Consider the following 18325-nt stretch of genomic DNA (forward strand, 5'->3'; position numbering starts at 1 on the left):
CCTTCTCCGTGCCTGATTATATACTTCTTATGAGCCTAGAGAATTGATGAGCACCGAGAGTGCATGTTATGGATATAACCTCAATGAAACGCCTAATTTTTTAGGTTTTCAGTGGGCATATTTCTCTTTCACTTTTTTACTTTATATACATCACATTGTTATAGGATATTTTTTTTATAAAAACTTCAAAAAATAACAATCCAAACTGACTGTACAATTGTGCAAATCTGAGGAATCAGACCAGATCAGAAATTTTAGCGGGTAGCAGAAGGATATGATAAGCATATTAATTTGCTTTGTTTTGAAGCTGTGTCAAAATAACGGCAAGCCAGTACACTCTATGTCTACCGCGTTGAACCCAGGATGTTCCATGCTCAAAATTTTACATATGTACCTTTTTGCCCTTTTTGGGTGGAGGAATTCCGAATGATCGACCTGGCCAGGCTGGTCTCAAGCCATGGTGTCAAAGCCAGTATGATCACCTTCCCGAACGATGCAGCTGTCTTTGAAAAATCAATCAGAAGAGACCAGCAATCTGGGCACGACATCAAACTCCTCACTTTCAAACCCTGCAGATGATGCCGGCCTCAGCACAACAGACATGTCTGCCCCGCCGCTCACTGACACCTTCGTTCTCCAAGAACCCCTCAAACAACTCATCAAAGACTACGCCCCGGACTGCATTGTCGCCGATGCCTTCCACCGTTGGGTGCCGTACGTTACTGACCTAGTAGGGAGTTCCACGAATCATCTTTAATGGCAATTGTTGCTTTGCCAGCTGTTGTGAATATAGTCTCAGATGGCATTCGGCTCATACAGAAGTCAGCTTTGATTCTGAGCCCTTTCGAATTCCGGGTCTTCCTGCTAAGATAGAACTGACTAGGTCTCGGCTTCCGCCCGCCTTTCTCCGAATGGGGAATGGAGTTCCAGCTAAGATGATGATAGCAAAGCAGAACAGTTTTGGACAAGTTATTAATAGTTTCTATGGTCTAGAACCAGCTTATGTTGATCATTGTAGAAATGCAATGCGAAAGAAAATTTGGCTTGTTGGACCCGTTTCTTTATGCAACAACAATCTCGAAGACAAGGCAAGACAGAGAGAGGTCAAAAGGCCACTATTGATGAAAATACTCCGTATTTGTTTGTGTTGGCTTAATTCCAAGAAACCAAGTTCAGTTGTATATAGAAGGTTTGGCAGCTTAGCTAGACTCAACTCCACTCAACTTTATGAAATCGCTTGTGGTCTTGAAAATTCAGGTCATCCGTTCATATGGGTGGTGGGAAAAGCACTAGAGGAAGCAGGTAAGGATAAATTTCCGGATGGACTTGAGGAGGGGATGATAGGAAATAAGAAGGGATTGATCATCAAAGGGTTTTTACACCAAAAAAAAAAAAAAAAAAAAATCAAAGGGTGGCCTCCACGGTTGCTTATCTTGGAACACGAGGCTATAGGTGGTTTCCTGACGCATTGTGGATGGAATTCTGCTCTGGAGGGAGTGTGTGCTGGGGTGCCTATGATCACCTGGCCGCTCTCAGGGAAGCATTTTGCCAATGAGAAGTTGGTGACAGGTGTTGAAGATTGGAATAGCAGTTGGGAGTGAGGAATGGGCGTCGTGGCAATTGGAGAGGAAGATGGTGGTGGGGAGGGAGAAAGTGGAGGCATCTGTGTTAAGGCTGATGAGTGATGGTGACGATGAGGAAGAGGGTGAAAGAATTAGTGAAGATGCGTAAGACGGCAGTGGTAGAAGGCGGGTCTTCGTTTAATGACACGCCATCGTTGATTGAGGAACTCAAGTGCCTCCGGCGGGCCTAATACTTGCAGCAAAATAGAAGTCCCTCAGGGAGGGAGGCGGTGGTGGCGTCTACTTCCACCACTAGTTTGGACGCCTAGTAGGAGGAAAAAAAAAAAAGAATTGTGTGTGTTTGACTGTTTGTGCAGCGTTTTGTCCGAAAACAACGAGGTAAATTGGGCTAATCCATATCTATATCTACATGTATTACAAAAGGGTTCTTAGCAGAGACCGTCTTAATTGCTTCCAAATTTCTCATTCTTTTTTCTAAATTTTTGTATTTATTTTAATACATAAAAAATAGTGGGTTATAACCAACCCTATCACCAATTAAATTTAAAATGTAAAACATGTTCACTATCTATTTCATAAATCGTTTATAGTTTATTATTTATACTTTAAATCCCTCTTATAGTTTGTTATTCATAAACCGTCTATATCTATATCTATATGTATTGCAGAAGAGATTTTTAGTATAGACCCTTTCAATGGCTTCCAAACTTTTCATTTTTTTCTAAATTTTTGTATTTATTTTAATATATAAAAAATAATGGGTTATAATCAACCGTATCACCAATCAAATTTAAAATTTAAAACATTCCCATTATCTACTTCATAAACCATTTATAGTTTGTTATTTATATTTTAAATCCTTTTTACTCATTAATTGAAGACAAATGCTCATTCGTATGTTATTTTAATACAATGTTACATTTTTATAATTAAGAAATATTTGTCACCACACTAACCCTATAATCACCCCTACAAATGAGCTTTGTAAATTACAATCATGTTTAAAAAAAAATCACAAATGTGTAACTAAATGTAAAGTTGAGAGGATAAAGTGCAGTTAAATGTAAAGTTAAGGGATTTACTATATTTAACCCTAAAAAAAATCCCAAGAATGTAACAAGTAATGGGTTATAGATTTTTGTATTTATTTTAATACATAAAAAATAGTGGGTTATAACCAACCCTATCACCAGTCAAATTTAAAATTTAAAACTTTTCCATAATCTATTTCATAAACCGTTTATAGTTTGTTATTTATATTTTAAATTCTTTTTACTCCTTAATTAAAGACAAATGCACATTCACATGCTGTTTTAATACAATTTTAATTCGCAAGCATACAACATGATCAAGAAACAGCAGAACCAATTAGGACTATATTTTGATCCAAAAAAAAATTAGACCTAGATGGCACTGACACGTTACCGTAACTTGCAATGCCAATTAGGACTATTTAGTTTTTTTTTTTTTTTTGCAAGGAGTTAAGACACTGTAAAGTTTATTTAGACAAACTTTGTCTTATCGGTGATTTGAGTATCAAGTTATTTAATATATTACAAATCCTATAATATAAATCTGTTACAAAAAATAATATTTTACTAGCATGTGATATTTGGGTACGAAATTTCAGAGGTAAATCAAATACTTTTACTTATACTCTATATAATTTGAATAGTTTTTTAACGAATATAATCATACTATGCAAGACCATCACTTTGTACAATCGAAGTTAGCAAATTGTATATCAATCACAATTTAGATTTTGCTCGATACCTGCGTAGTTGGCGAGTTCCATCAGTAACACTACATCAAACTTTTAATGTTGTTTCATACTCTTATCAACATATATTTCAAAAACTTGTAGGTTTGAGAATGATACATGTGCTCAAAAATTAGTTACGTGGTTGAAATCAAATAATTTTACAACATCACAGGCATTGTTGATAGCAAATTTAAAGAGAATATGGATATCCAAATATACAATCATGCGTACGGTAAATTTACTCTATTTAATTTAATTACTGCACAAATTTTTTAAATTTATAATCATAACCTATACCTACTTTCATTTTTACTAGGTTAAATATTTTCGAATACTTGCTTACATTCAGAGTATCAACATAGAAAACACGCTCTATGAGTTATGCAAAAATCGTGGATAACTATGTGAAGGTCGTTTTTTCAAAAACAGTGTGTATGCATTGTAATGACATGGTCGATACTGTTGTTAGGTAATTAATTTTATGAACCTTTAATTTCAATAAATTTTTTTGTATTGTATATAACATTTTATTTGTCAAACAGATACAATGTTAACATACAAATCAAAGATTCCAATGGTAACATGCATCTTAATATATATGACAGATATGCACAATTCATATTGATTGTAATGCTTCTTATCTCAGAAAATTACAAAGGAATGTAGAATTTTTTTATATATGTTTATTTTTATAATGCTTTTTATAAACTATGTAAAAAAATACTAATTTTGAATTTCGCACTTACTTAATTCTTAGAACAATGGTGATAGGTTGTTCAACCAACGAATTAATTTATGCACATATCGTGCATTTTCATTTGTAGTACCCCATTCCACAAAATTCAATAGAATTAATTAAATCACCAATTTTGATTTTCGTACTAAAAATTGATTGGTGTGAAGAGTGTTCACACCTTCATGCAAGATTATCAAATCGAATTCATCATATTTGTAAGTATTTTATTTTAACAACATTTAATTACATTCATTTTTATTCATATATCATTCATTTTCTAATATAAATTTCTATTATTTTTTCAAGATCTATCTTCTGAAAAAGATAATTTTTGAATAATATACACATTCTATCATATTTCAAACTATTGTTAGACAGATATTATATTTTAATTGTGTTGGTACAATTTTTTAACCTTTTTTAATTCACCATTTTATTTTCATTTTTTCAATAATGTCAGCACCGTGTGTAGCACGAATATTCACACTAGTATCAAACTAATTTTAAACTCATTTTAATTTATTTTAATTTTAGACTAATATCATTTTTTAGTTTTTTGTTTATATTATTCCAGTATGAAATTCTTAATCAAATTTGCTAAAATTGATTGATACATATCATTTTCAAACTTAGAGATGAAAAATTGAGATTAAATCAAATTTTAAACTTAGGGAATAGTTTTAGCCTAAATGTTCACATAAACTAAATAATAAAAAAACTACCTTTTACACAAAAAAAAAAGTTTAGTATTACCTCTTTTTTCAAAAAGAAAGTTGGTATGCATGTTTATTTTAGTATTGTGTTATTTATTCTTTTTTTACTTAAATTATAATAAATTGAACAAAGCATATATAAAAGTGAATAGTAATTGACAAAAAAATTTTAAGGATACAAAATAAATTTAAACTTTATTTAGTTTTTTTTTTAGTTAATATTGTTGTATAACTGATACAGTAGATAATATGTATATTTTTTAGCAATAAATGGATAATAAGTCATTACGCGCACTTTTTTTAATTTTAACTTTGACTAGTCTTTATGGGAGCAAAATGTATATATGTAAAGTTGAGGAGGGTAAAGTGTAACTATTCCCTAAGTTCAGGGGGCAAAGTGTTATTAACCCAAGTTTTTACTAGGTAATCAAACTCAAAAGGTATTCCAATTATTCTGTAATGCACTCCAGAGAAAAAGACCAAATAGTACTTGCTTAGGGTAAATATTTGGTGTCAAACAACATTGAAACCTAGCTTATGCTTTTGTGACTCGTATCTGGATGATAAGACTCATAAAAACAATATGAACTTAATTTTTCCTAATAAATTAGAAAAGAAAAGGATACATGGAAAGATTGTACTAAATGATAAGGTAAGAGAAATTGTAAGTAAAACGTCTTGAAAAAAAAGTAAATGACACACTTGACACTTCGTTGCGTCAATTTGGAATTATGCAGTAGAAACCAAAATTGGTGGGCTATAATTGGGGAAGACATAGATTGGGTAATGGATGAGCAAACCAAGTTACGTAAGGGATTACGTAATTACTTTTTATGGCTCGACTTGGACTCCCAGTGTTGATTTAGGAATAGCTGGCGCATGGCTTGGAAGGGAGTACAAATCATAACTTGTGATGTGAAATTTTGAGCCGTCATGTTTGATGTCAATCTAGTCTAATTGTACCCTCAAAAAAGAAACATTAGTGAATTGCATGTTATCAGCCCCCCGTTTGCGACTTAATCATAATGCGAATAGTTTGGAACAAAATTTTTTTTTTAAATTTTACTATTATGAATTGACTGTAGAAAGTGTGTATTTGTGTTTTTCAGGTTTAAAATTCAATTTTGTGTGTATTAGCTGGAAAATGGTGCAGGAAGGGGTGAATAAAAAAAATAAAACAAAAAAAAGTTTGTTTGTGTTGCTCATGCGTGCTTGAAATTACGTGTCTAAAAAAGATATATATGCATAAAAAAAAGATATATATTTTTTTATATACAGTCAGTGTATACATAAGTAGGCGTAGATGTGTGCCATGTGATCTAATTTTAAATTTGAAATTCACATTTTATATAAACGGCACATATCTACACATAGTAGTATAAAAATTCATTACATTGATAGTGAATAAAAACTTAATCCTAAAAATAATGTGGATAGCGAAAAAATTTGATGTTTGCATTATAGTTTGAGTTTTCTGGTGGCAGTTTTAGATTTTTTTACAAAAATTTTTTCTGACAGGAAAACATTTGGAATTGGATCGGAGTTTATTTGAAACAATTACTATAGAATTCTTTTTTATCATGTGATGTATATATGCTAAAAAAATTAATTAAAAAATAAAAAAATATATATATATTAAAAAATATATTTATGATGCAGATAAATAATTTTCATCCAAATACATCCCTTAGTCTTGGCAATGTTGCCAGTCTAAAAATGGCCAACCAAGGAGGAGCAGGAGAGTTGGGGTGAGGTCGCAAATGGGGAGCTCTGTTCAGCTCATCAATTTACCCGTATTACAATTTTCAACCTCGTATTTACTTTTAAAATCCATGCCCTTAAACAAAAGGCTTAGACAAGTAGTCAGCTCAGCTGTATTATAGAGATGTGTAGTGTCGTAGGTTTTAAGTGCGCCAATTATACACTCAAAGACAAAAAAAAAAAAAGAAGACACATTTATGATTTGGATCACTCAGTTTCAGTTAAAAAAATGATGGCGGCATACCCCACACCACGATTTACTTTCGATGGAGTACTACGCCATTTGGTAAGTTGATTTCTTCTTGGGAGAGACAGAGTCGACGCCTGAACATTTTCCATTTAAACGTGACGTGGGCTTAATTTTGGTGGAAAATACTAGTTGGGATGCAACGTGGATGGTGGACCGTTTACCACAGCAATTTGAGTGACGAAAGGGATTATTTCAGCAATCAATTAATAATGACTAAGGAGTTGCCCAGGCTGCCGTCCGGCGTCCTGTCCTTTCTCTCTTCAATACGCACACATCGTGGACAGTACGTTCGTGTTGGACAAGAAAAGTGATTAGATGCATGAGTTGGACTGCATGTCAGGTCGGATAACCTGTGAAGATCCGGTCAACCAATTCCTCACACTTCTAGAATGCACGGAAAATATGAACTGCGAGTAACAAAATAATGCTATGTAGGCAAGTTCTGGCTTTTCGAGTAAAATTTGAAAATAAATTTAATTAATTAATTTCAAAAATCTCGATAAAAAAAAAAAGAGTAACAAAATAATACTACTAATATAATAATGCCAAAGGGATTTGGATAAAACCTTTCTCATGCTGAAGGGGTAACAAATGAGACTTTGCCAAAACCCCAAAGGCTTCAAGTCCAATTCATCCTCCCTGCATTTCAAAGGGCAGAGACTAGAGAGGAAGGCGTATCCAGCCCGCAGTTGCGGAGTCAAAACTCAAAAGTCGTTCGAACACGATCTACGTTTGAACAAGCCAAAATTGTGTGGCTTTCCTCTGCTTCCCAGAAAGTTTCTTAAACCACTCTCAATAAGAGGAGCTCGCTGGATTTATATATACTTACATTATTACTTCGTCAGTCAATAATCGCATCAGGAATTAGCTCAACCGAATTCTTTCTTACTGTCTGAAAAAAAAAAAACTCCCCTGCGGCGTCTATTTCTTAATTCCATACCTCAAATCAGAGGCAAAAATGGTTCACCAGCTGCATGTATTCTTCTTCCCCTTCTTTGCTCATGGCCATATGCTACCAACCTTAGACATGGCCAAAGTCTTTAGTTCTCGCGGGGCCAAAGCCACCGTCATCACCACTCCTCTGCATGCCCCAGTTTTTAACAAAGCGATAGAGAAATGTAAACAGCTGGGGTTCGACATATCCATTCGTGTTGTCAAATTCCCAGCCGTGGAAGCTGGCTTGCCGGAAGGAACAGAGAGCGCTGACCAATTGATATCCGATGACATGCTCCCCAATTTCTTCTTGGCAACCCGCCTGCTCCAAGAACCCGTGGAGCAACTCTTGCAAGAATGCCGCCCGCATTGCCTCGTTGCCGACTTTTTCTTCCCCTGGGCAACTGATTCTGCGGCCAAATATGGCATCCCAAGATTGCTTTTTCATGGATCGAGTTCTTTTGCAATGTCCGCTTCTGAGAGCGTCTGGCGGAATAAGCCTTACCGGAATGTTTCCTCTGACGATGAGCCCTTTGTTATACCTGATCTTCCTCACGACATTTATATAACCAGAGGACAAGTATCGACCTACGAGCGGCAGGAGGTTGAAAACGAGTTCACAAAGATGCTGGAACAAGTCAAGGAATCAGAATTGAGGAGCTACGGTGTTATTGTCAACAGTTTCTATGAGCTTGAACCTGATTATGCTGAGCACTACACCAAGAAATTGGGAAGAAGGGCTTGGCATGTTGGCCCTTTCGTGCTCATAAACAAGGAAGCTGAAGACAAAGCTGAGAGGGGCAAGAAATCAGCTATTGATCAACTTCAGTGTCTGGAGTGGCTCGATAAGCAAAAACCCAATTCAGTTGTCTACGTCTGTTTTGGGAGCATGTCCAACTTCAACGCTGCTCAATTACATGAAATTGCCAAGGGTCTTGAGGCCTCTGGCCAACAATTCATTTGGGTAGTAAGAAATTGCGTGGACGAGGAAGATAGCAAGAGATGGTTTCCTGAAGGATTCGAGGAGAGAACGAAAGAAACGGGCTTAATTATAAAAGGGTGGGCACCTCAGCTCTTGATTCTTGGGCACGAAGCTGTGGGAGCATTTGTGACTCACTGTGGATGGAATTCAACTCTGGAGGGCGTATCTTGCGGTGTGCCAATGGTTACATGGCCCTTGTTTGCGGAGCAGTTTTTCAATGAAAAATTGCTGACGAATGTCTTGAAAATTGGTGTTGGCGTCGGGGCTCAGCAATGGAGCAGGCGCACGACTCAAATCATAAGTGCAGAAGCTTTAACCAAGGCAGTGGATCGTATTATGGATGGAGAAGAAGCCCTCAACATCAGAGGTCGAGCAAAAGCCCTAAAAGAAAAAGCTAGGAAGGCACTGGAAGAAGGTGGATCTTCTTATTCTGATTTCAATACTCTCGTGGAAGAACTGAGCACGTACCATCATGCAAGCAAGAAACCAAGTCTAAGCGAGGGGGCAAATATTTTGACTTAATATGCATTATTGTTTTATTTCTTCTTCTTTTTTTCTTTTTCAAGTGCTATCATGTTTCAGTCCATGATATATATTACTTATTAATTATTGGAGCCAAGGCTTTGTGGCGACAGACTGAACCGTTTGTGTACCCTTTCCTAATTCTTTCAACTTTTTCTTCAATCACTTTTTTTTTTTTTACTTTTTTTTTTTTTGTAATACTTCAATAAGTGGAGCTCCAGAAGTCCAAAACGTGCGCGAATGTTAAATGCCAGCGTGTCACAATGGACTTTTAAAGCCCAACAAGTTGCCGAGCGTGTTGGGCTTCTTCGTGATTTGTGAAACAGAATGTCTGCTGGGCTTGGCTGTTGGACATATATTGCATCTTGAAAACTGGAACCTACCATTGGGTACTGTCAAGAGTCCGCGGGATGTCGTTGCTTCGTGGATTCATGACAGATTCCATTTTTGGCCTAGTTAATTACTACTTAGAAAAGATGTCACAAGAAGAAGATTAGGGTAGTAGTGGTCCAATCGAAGGATAGTCCTGTAACTCGGGTTTATCCCTAAACCGTCCCTGAATCAACGATATTCATATGGAAATGGCTTGTCACATGATATACTACTGCTACGCTAAAGCTATATAGGTTAGTAAAATTAATGGGTTTTCCCTTCCGTTTAAAATAATTTTGTTTATTGAAGCAAAAGTATGATTAATATGCTACTCTTAAAGTTTTGTTGTTGAATTTCGTCATTAGCCTGTAATAAAGCAGCCAGCCGGCCAACCCCCCCCCCCCCCCTTCCTTGATCAGTCATAGCTAAATGAAATGTGCTTTTCACATCACCTCACCCCATTTGATTTAAAAGCACAAAGATACAGTCCTTAAGGCAAAATCGTTATCATTTTCACCATCATAATTCCTTGATTGAAACTCCTCCAATAGGTCAAAAAGATTTCAATCAAAGCAAACATCAAGACACAGCACATACTTTTTCTTCTTTTTTTAAAAAAAACTTTTTTTTTTTTTGGTGGTGGTGGTGGCTGGGGAGTGAGATAAACAAACAGGGTTCAACGTTTTGTTTTAAAAGGGGACGACAATATGCACAATCAAGCTGATAATTGTTGTGTTTCTTATTTTCATTTCTTTGTCCCAACCCCTCAAAACCTAACAATTATTTTGTTAGTCAAGTATAAGTTTCTGCAGCATGACATTTTTGTGAAAGTGCTCAGAGAAACAGAAAAGAATTAAGAGCATAGCATAACAAGTTGTCATGTGAAGTTACTAACAAATTGGAAGATGAAATTTTCATTACTTTGTGAAGCAGAATGTAGTACAGTAAGAAGAAAGAAGTAAAAAGGGATAAACTGGTGGAGCTGCCTTGTTGAGCGTCCAGCTCACCAAGGCAAAAAAAAAAAAAAAAAAGCATTAGAGTGGGGACTAACTTTATCAGTACTTTTGATAAGAGCAATTAGTCAGTATAGGGTTTGGGAAAAGCACTTCTCCTAATCAAAAAAATAGACTGTGAGACTGGGGATTACTACTAACTATTTCCAAAAGTTATGTCTGGTTGGGTAATGCGTTTGCACTTTCTTTTTCCTTTTCTTGCCGCAACGGACCTTCTATCTCATACTCTGTGCCACTCTCCGTCCCATTTTTTATTATATTGTTATTTCTCCTTCACAAATATCATGTTTTAATTCTTTTTTATTTCCTTATGATCCAATAACTATTAATTGAGTAATACACAAAATTTAACAAACTCAAAAAATCAAAATGCATAAAAAATGAGGTTTTTTATGAATTTTCTGCTGTATTTTTTAATTTTCTATTATATATTAGTTTTTTGAAATTTTTGTATTTATTTTTTACGTAATTAATAGTTATTGGATCATAAGAAAATAAAAAGGAATTAAAACATGATGTTTGTAAAGGAGAAATAGCAATATAATAAATATAATAAAAAGTGAGACGCTTGCCTACCCCCCACTGCCACTCGCCTTGATCCAAAATTTCAGGCTTATCTTTTGGCTGGGCATATGATATGACAAAGTGGATGCCGGATACCTCAATTATTTTGTGTTGAAAAGGCAGACTAGTCGGGTGAGCATATGATATGATAAAGAGTTGTTACTGGATTTTGTTATGCAAGATATATAAGGTTCTAAACTAGTTCAAATGGTAATATGATTATTTGGTTACTTAGACCTGACTCTGGAAAATCAGAGGAGACACAAGTAAATAAAGTGGATAATTGCTAGCATGAAGATTAAAAACAAACAGAGGGGGTGGTGTCGTGTCTTCTAAGTTTGAAGCCTAAAAATCCAGATACCTGGGAATGGCCGTCCGTTAAGTGCGGTGCGGGTCGGAACTTTGGCATGCCCCCCTTTGACAGCCTTCGCTTTTGCTCTTTGTTGGTCCCTTTCGCTCAGCTGCTATCGCGCCTTTAATTGACTCGTAACAGCGCAATTAGACTTTTGCTTCTTAATTAATCATTTTTCTCAACCCATGACAGTTGGCCACATTTCATTGCATGCCATTATTTTAATTGATTGATTTTTTTTTTTTGTGACCAGGGAAATCCCGACGTTCCTCAGAGCTAGTGGCCGAAAATTCAACCCGTTCGTATTGCTGTTTCTACGAATTTTGTATAAAAACATATTGTACTGATCTGATGTAAAAATATATATTCACAGAAAATGTAAACGATGACTATACTGCAACCTGCAGAACATTAATATTGAAAAATGAATTGCCAATAGACAAAAGGAGGAAAAAAAAAAAAACGACAACTAGCTGTTGAGATTTGAGACGGATCCAGCTAGCTAATGCATCTTTCGTAATACAAGAAAAAGGAAAACAAAAAATGCAATCCTAGGAGTCAAAAACTTTTTTAGTAAGTTACAGATAATATCCATCATAGGATAACTAACTAATATTTGAACGTGACTTAATTCAGCAAAGCTCATCAGATTTCACGTGGAAAATCTGAGCATATTAACAAGTCCGTCCTGCTTTTTACCTTAACAGTCAATTTAGCATCTAGATCATCATCAATTTAATATGTTAGGAGCAGAAGGCCGAGTGCTGGGACCCAAAAGGAAACCTGGGTGTAGTACGAGCATGACATTGACATGGAACATGGGTACGTACAAGGTAATATTAATTAATTTGTCGTAAGCACTAAAAGTATTTCCAAAATTACCAAGTACGAAAATCTGATCTAAAATAGTACTACTACTACTACTACTAGTATCAGTAGTATAATAGCAGTAGTATCAAAACCCGATCCCCTATTACACTCTGCCAAATTCAGACAAATTATGAAAATGATAGGTATTAGTGGATTGAGAACTTGGGAAATCAGCTTGAAGTTATTGCACCACTTCAACCGGTAGCTTTAAATAAATACTCCCTCCCTTTTTTTATAACTGCCGTTTAAGAAATTTGTTCTGATGTACTTTTATTTGTCGTTTTATTATCTCCATACAGTATTAATTATTTTTTCACAATTTAACTCTTTTATCTCTCTTTTCCAATACAGGGTTCTTAATTACTACTCTAATTTGGTGGGAGTTAGTTTGCATTGCTTTTGGTCTAGTAAAACAGCACTATTTAGTACTCTAGTGAGAGAAAATATGGGTGAATTGGATAATTAATAAGGGTACAAAAGAAAAATAGCGTACAGATTTAAGCAATGAAAATTTTTTTTAATTGGTGTGCAAAATTTTAAACGTCAGTTATAAAAAAAAAAGGAAGGGAGTAAAAATTAATGATCAGCCCGCTTCGACCCAGCAGCAGAGGGCTCCCTCAAATTAAGGCCGTAAATCACTTTACTACCGTCCCCAACGGCCCCAATGATTTGCTACTGATTCCTGTCTCCTTCTCTGTCTTCCAAGGTCTTTTTTCTTTTCCCCCCCACTTTTTACCTAATGTCCAGAACAGCTTATCCACCACTAACGGCGTCTTCTTTCTCTTTCCGTTAGACACCATTCTTGGTTACTCTAGCTGTTCACGGACCCCCCCCCCCCTCCCCCAAAAAAAAAAAGAATATGCCATTTTATGGAAAAAAAGAAAAAGAGGTACTCGCCCAATCTGGAGTCTAAGGGTGTTTACGGACCGGACATTTAATTCGTGAATCAAATTACTGATTCGACTCGCAAAATCAATTCAATCATTTCGTGTGATCTGTATTCAAATCCACTTATATAGAATTTTCAGATAACGTCATGTATGTGGATCGGATCGATTGGACATGTGATCCGCGCCCGATTTTTAAAATTTTATAGAAGGAATTATAAATTGAAAGATAAAATAAAATTTAAATAGATTCGAGCATTATAATTTTTTTTCCGATTCACATATGATGTGACGAATCAAATAGCCGTATCTACTAATTTAGATCGGATCTAGATCCGGTGATGACGACAGAGTCAAATATCTGCTAATTCAAGTAGGATCAATGTAGACCGGATCATGGAATTTCAAGATGCATGCCCCCAAATCTAAACGGACTTCCTTCCATCGGACACGAATTTGCGCATGCTGTTTACTAGCATTTGACAGACTTTACGGTTGCAATTGGGCGGTCAAAATGTATTTTTTTACCAACTACTCGGTTCGGGCCCCAAAATCCCCAGTACCCAATATTATAATTATGTCCACCGAATCATTGCGTTTATAATCCAAAAATGATTTCCAAATTTGAAAAACATATCCTTCTCTCCTCGCTCCTACAAATTCAAATAAATTTCCTTCTCTCGGTTCACATAGGTACTCGTGCCTTCTTCTTTAATACTACTACTACGAGTCCTCTCCCTGGCTCTCTCTCCCTCCTTGGGTGCTCCACTGTTCGTTCTACGAAAGAGACTGGCCGAATTTAAAAAAAAAAAAAAAAATTACAGACGAATAAATCGAAAAAGCTCAGACGTATAAATTGTACTTTTTAAAAGTCTGCGAAGATCTGTGCAGGGAAAAAAAATAAACAATCTGAAAGAGAGATGAAGAGCAGCAGCGCTAAGCTCATTCTCGTTCATCCATCTTCCCTGCACAAACAAGGAGTAGCCATAGCTGCCTCCCACCGCCTCTGGCTCCTCCTTTTCCTCTCTCTCGTCGCTTTAGCCTTTACCCTTACCCTCATCACCACCAAAGACGCCATGACCGCCGCCGCAGCAAATGCCGCGTCCGCCTCAGCCACCGTAAAAGCCCCCTTGCCCAGGCCGGTATTCGACGCCCTCCTCCACTACGCCTCCGTAAACTACTCCGCCGTCGGTTCCCGCTTCTCCGCCTCGGAGCTCGCCGCCGTCGCAGCCGTCCTCCGCCGGTGCAACTCCAACGCCGCCCCCTGTAACTTGCTCGTTTTCGGGCTCACCCACGAGACCCTCCTCTGGAACTCTCTCAACTACAAAGGCAGAACTGTGATCGTGGGCGATAACGATTACTTCGTGACCAGGCTGGAACAGAGGCACCCGGAGATCGAAGCGTACGACGTTCAGTTCACGACGAAGGTGAGCGAACTGTACGAATTGCTGGAGTACTCGAAAGAGCAGCTGAAAAATGAGTGCCGGCCCGTACAGAATCTTCTCTTCTCGGACTGTAAGCTGGCGATCAACGATCTTCCAAACCAAATATACGACGTCGCGTGGGACGTGATTTTGATAGATGGGCCGTTCGGGTTTCTGCCGACGGCTCCGGGGAGGATGTCGGCGATATTCACAGCCGGAGTTTTGGCCAGGAGTAAGAAGGCCAGCGCTGGAAAGACGGATGTGTTCGTGCATGAATGTAATAGAGAAGTGGAAAGGGTTTGCAGCGAAGAGTTTCTGTGCAGGGAAAATTTGGTGGAAACAATTGATGCGCTGGGCCACTTTCAGGTGGGGGAAACGGAGGCCAATAAAAGGTTTCAATTTTGTTCGGATTCGGGTTCAATAGCGTCGTCTTCTTCTTCGCCTTCGTCCAAGAAGAACAGGGCAGATAGCTGAGTCATTGCTGCTCCTCCTCTACATAAGGTTGTAATTAATTACCTTTTTTTTTTTTTTTGGTTTTTTCTTCTTTAAATTTGGGGGCTTAAATATTTTACTCCTCTACTAAATTGTATTAATACTCTCATAGGTTCTGCTTTACTCTCTCAACTGTGAATATTGATTGCATTTAGAAAAGCTAAAGACTTTTTCCTTTGCTAATAACCGGAGATATTTAGGCTCCATTTTTTTTTTTTTTTTGAGTCTTGCCATTGCTTTGCTGGGCAAATCTTTACAACCCAATAATAATAATGTTTTTTTTTGGGCTTATGCGTGTACATATATGTAATGGATTTAGGTGGAGTTCGAAAAGCATTTATCCATCGTGTTGGGGGCATTTGCAGCTGAGACCAAAGCTCAATGCTGATAAATTGATCCAACTTTTGCAAGCTTTTAAGAGAAATTAGGAACTCATTTAAGCTTAAATTGTTTGTGGAATTGCGAAGATTTTATGACCTTTATCTTTTCTGCCGGTGAAATTTGTGTTTTATAATATATAGTAGTAATACTTTTTAACTACAGGATATTACAAAATCCTAAAAGATGTTCAAACGTTACAAAAGGAATGCCTCATCTTCAATGGTAGAGCTCTTTAATGCCTCCGGGATTCAAATCCTAATAATAATGGAATATAATAGAAAACAGGGGGAAAATTCGAAAGAAAAGAAAAGAAAAGCAAAGAAATGTAAATGGAATATTCGGAATGGAAGTCCTGTGTAAAACCAAGAATCGCAGGCGTGGGTGCATATTCAAAACGCGAGGCGGTTCTAGCGTGCATTCCCACGCGTGCAGGGGAGGAAACTTCTAGAACGCGTGGGATTGGATTAGAGTGTCAGCGGGTTTCACGTGAGTAAGTCCGGCAGAAATTTTCGTATCTTTCGGCCCTATCCTGCAGCAGCAGGAGGTGGTTAAATCCTTGCTGTAATTAGTGGGACAAAAGAAAGAACTCTCTTCTCTTCTCTTCTCTTTTCTTTTCTTTTCTTTTCTTTTCTTTTCTTTTTTATATTCTCCTGTCCCATCACGCGAGTCACGTGACTTTAGCGTGCATTACGCGGGAGGAGTGGCCACCATCACCACTCCACCACTGGCAGAGAAAAGAACTGCTGCTACTGCACGTGTCGGTGGGATTTGGGAAGAGAACACCACAACTGCCTCACCCCACCTCTATCAAAGCTTGTTGACCCGTGTATTAATGTATGTGCCCATATAATATTCAACGTCCAATGTAATTAAAAGTTTTGAGACAATAAGATATTTTACGGGTTTTTCAGTATCATATTCTCAAATTAAATTTATTACTTAAAAATAAAAAAAAATAAAATTTTATTTTTAGTCAAGCTCATCAGAAGCATTGAACGCATCCACCACCCCAAAGCGACCTGTTACTAAAATGAAATGAATGGCCTAAAGTCTAAACAGATAATTGAAATACAAAACCATTTGCAGCAACCACCAGAAGCAGAAGCAGAAGGGGTCGGAGGAGCTAAAATAAAAGGACGACCGGACGCCCTCTGTCGCAGGATGTTTGGTTAGTATTATTAATATTTAATAGGGTTGGGTACTTGGGTTGCTCTCATAAAATATGTCACCGACACGACACTGACTGGAAACAAGAATCTATAAATGGGATTTGGGCCCTTTGAGTTGGGAGACTCGCCGGGCTTCCATCTAATAATTCCTTCAATTTCAGTTCGGCATTTTCACCTGGGAAAACTGTCGGCCTGCCCTAACCACCGCGGTTTTTTTTTTTTTTTTTGGGGGGGGGGGGGGGGGGGGGGGGTTTGGGGGGATGTGGGTTAAAGGAAAATGGACTTTCCATAGTTTACGTCAAAGTTGTAATGGAATCCATGGTCTTAGGAGTACCATGGTCACAAAAAAAAAACAAATTTCAATGTATCAAATTATTCGAATCTCTACTGCTCTCATCATGGATTCCATAATTTTTAAAGGGTTAAACGCCAAAAAAAAAAAAAAAAAAGAGTCCATTGTGATTTGTCAAATGTTTAACATTATGATTTGAAAACCTATATTCTAACCTCTTCTGGTTTTAATTGAAATGAAATTTGGACAGAAATTGTTGTTTTTAACTGGATTGTAATTTGGATGGAAATCATCTAAACTAATAGTTGCACGTGAAATATCAAAATTGTCCTTTATAAGTAATAGGATTACATAGCAAAACCCCCATATAGTTTGTTGAAAGTTCAACTTAATTCCATATAGTTCAATGATTTACGTTCTAGCCCCTCGTGGATTTAACCAAGTTGAATTCATTGTATTAGCCTTCTCTTAATATATTCAAACATTCCTACCACATCCACTTCCCTTACTAGAAGAACGTAGTTATTAAAGGATTTATTAAAATCGTTTGTAACTAGTGGTTGGAGTATAGGTTTCTGAACCATAAAAAGTTAAGAACATAGTTGCTAAATGACTTATTAAGAAGATCTAGGTTTTTGAAGTTGTTAAAGGATTCTATTGAGATTGTTTATCACAAGGAGCTAAAATGTAGGTTTAGAGAGCTAAGAATGTGATTGTTAAATGACATATTGAAATGGTTTACCTGAAGGGGCTAAAATATAGATTTTTGATTTATAAGAAGTTAAGCTGGATGTGTTGACAAATTACATGGGATTTTATGGTATTTAATCCTATTATTTATTAAGGATAATTTTGACATTTCGCGTATAAACCATTAATTTAAACTGTTTCTATTCAAGTTTCGGTTTAGTAAAAAACTAGGAGATACTAGAATGTAGATTTTTAAAATATAGAGAATTAAGTTGAACATTTGACAAACTATAAATGGACTTTTTAGTATTTAACCCAATTTGAAACTTCCACATCATTACTTGCGTAGTTACGCTTTGCATGATTATGCAGTAATTCTCGACAAGACTCTTTTATTAAGGAATTGAGTACCCTTCCAAAGCAATACAATTATTGTTTACCCCGAAGGTTTATTCTACTACTACCTAGTTCCTAACTTCCTATAGAAGGCTGTCGACTCCTCCCGTCGGTGGATCTATTTTACTATAGGGACATAAAAAAATGGTAGTATTATCAAATAATAATCTCTAGCTACAAA

At 36.6% G+C, this 18325-nt stretch overlaps 3 protein-coding genes across 3 annotated transcripts; all 3 read left to right on the top strand.

Moving 5' to 3' along the window:
* Positions 1-493: 493 nt before the first annotated feature.
* On the top strand, positions 494-1731 carry LOC113724010 (abscisate beta-glucosyltransferase-like). Its single transcript, XM_027246964.1, has 3 exons — positions 494-714; positions 779-1088; positions 1570-1731. The coding sequence occupies exons 1-3, from the start codon at positions 494-496 to the stop codon at positions 1729-1731; spliced, it is 693 nt and encodes a 230-aa protein (XP_027102765.1).
* Positions 1732-7404: 5673 nt separating this feature from the next.
* On the top strand, positions 7405-9339 carry LOC113726454 (scopoletin glucosyltransferase-like). Its single transcript, XM_027250183.2, has one exon. It carries the CDS (start codon positions 7764-7766, stop codon positions 9240-9242), a length of 1479 nt encoding a protein of 492 aa, XP_027105984.1. The 5' UTR covers positions 7405-7763; the 3' UTR covers positions 9243-9339.
* Positions 9340-13935: 4596 nt separating this feature from the next.
* Positions 13936-15505, top strand: LOC113726455 (protein IRX15-LIKE-like). Its single transcript, XM_027250184.2, has one exon. The coding sequence runs from the start codon at positions 14221-14223 to the stop codon at positions 15196-15198; it is 978 nt and encodes a 325-aa protein (XP_027105985.1). The 5' UTR covers positions 13936-14220; the 3' UTR covers positions 15199-15505.
* The last annotated feature ends 2820 nt before the right edge of the window (positions 15506-18325 follow it).

This window comes from Coffea arabica, chromosome 2c, assembly GCF_036785885.1.
Source record: "Coffea arabica cultivar ET-39 chromosome 2c, Coffea Arabica ET-39 HiFi, whole genome shotgun sequence".
In the NCBI taxonomy this organism is placed as follows: Eukaryota; Viridiplantae; Streptophyta; class Magnoliopsida; order Gentianales; family Rubiaceae; genus Coffea; species Coffea arabica.

Excerpts from the sequence above, each read along its gene's own strand:
- LOC113724010 (XM_027246964.1), top strand. The coding sequence starts at position 494 with ATGCAGCTGTCTTTGAAAAATCAATCAGAAGAGACCAGCAATCTGGGC. Across the intron at positions 715-778 it reads GCCTTCCACCGTTGGGTGCC|CTGTTGTGAATATAGTCTCA; the intron begins GTACGTTACTGA and ends TTGCTTTGCCAG. Across the intron at positions 1,089-1,569 it reads ACAACAATCTCGAAGACAAG|GTGTTGAAGATTGGAATAGC; the intron begins GCAAGACAGAGA and ends AGTTGGTGACAG.
- LOC113726454 (XM_027250183.2), top strand. The coding sequence starts at position 7,764 with ATGGTTCACCAGCTGCATGTATTCTTCTTCCCCTTCTTTGCTCATGGC.
- LOC113726455 (XM_027250184.2), top strand. The coding sequence starts at position 14,221 with ATGAAGAGCAGCAGCGCTAAGCTCATTCTCGTTCATCCATCTTCCCTG.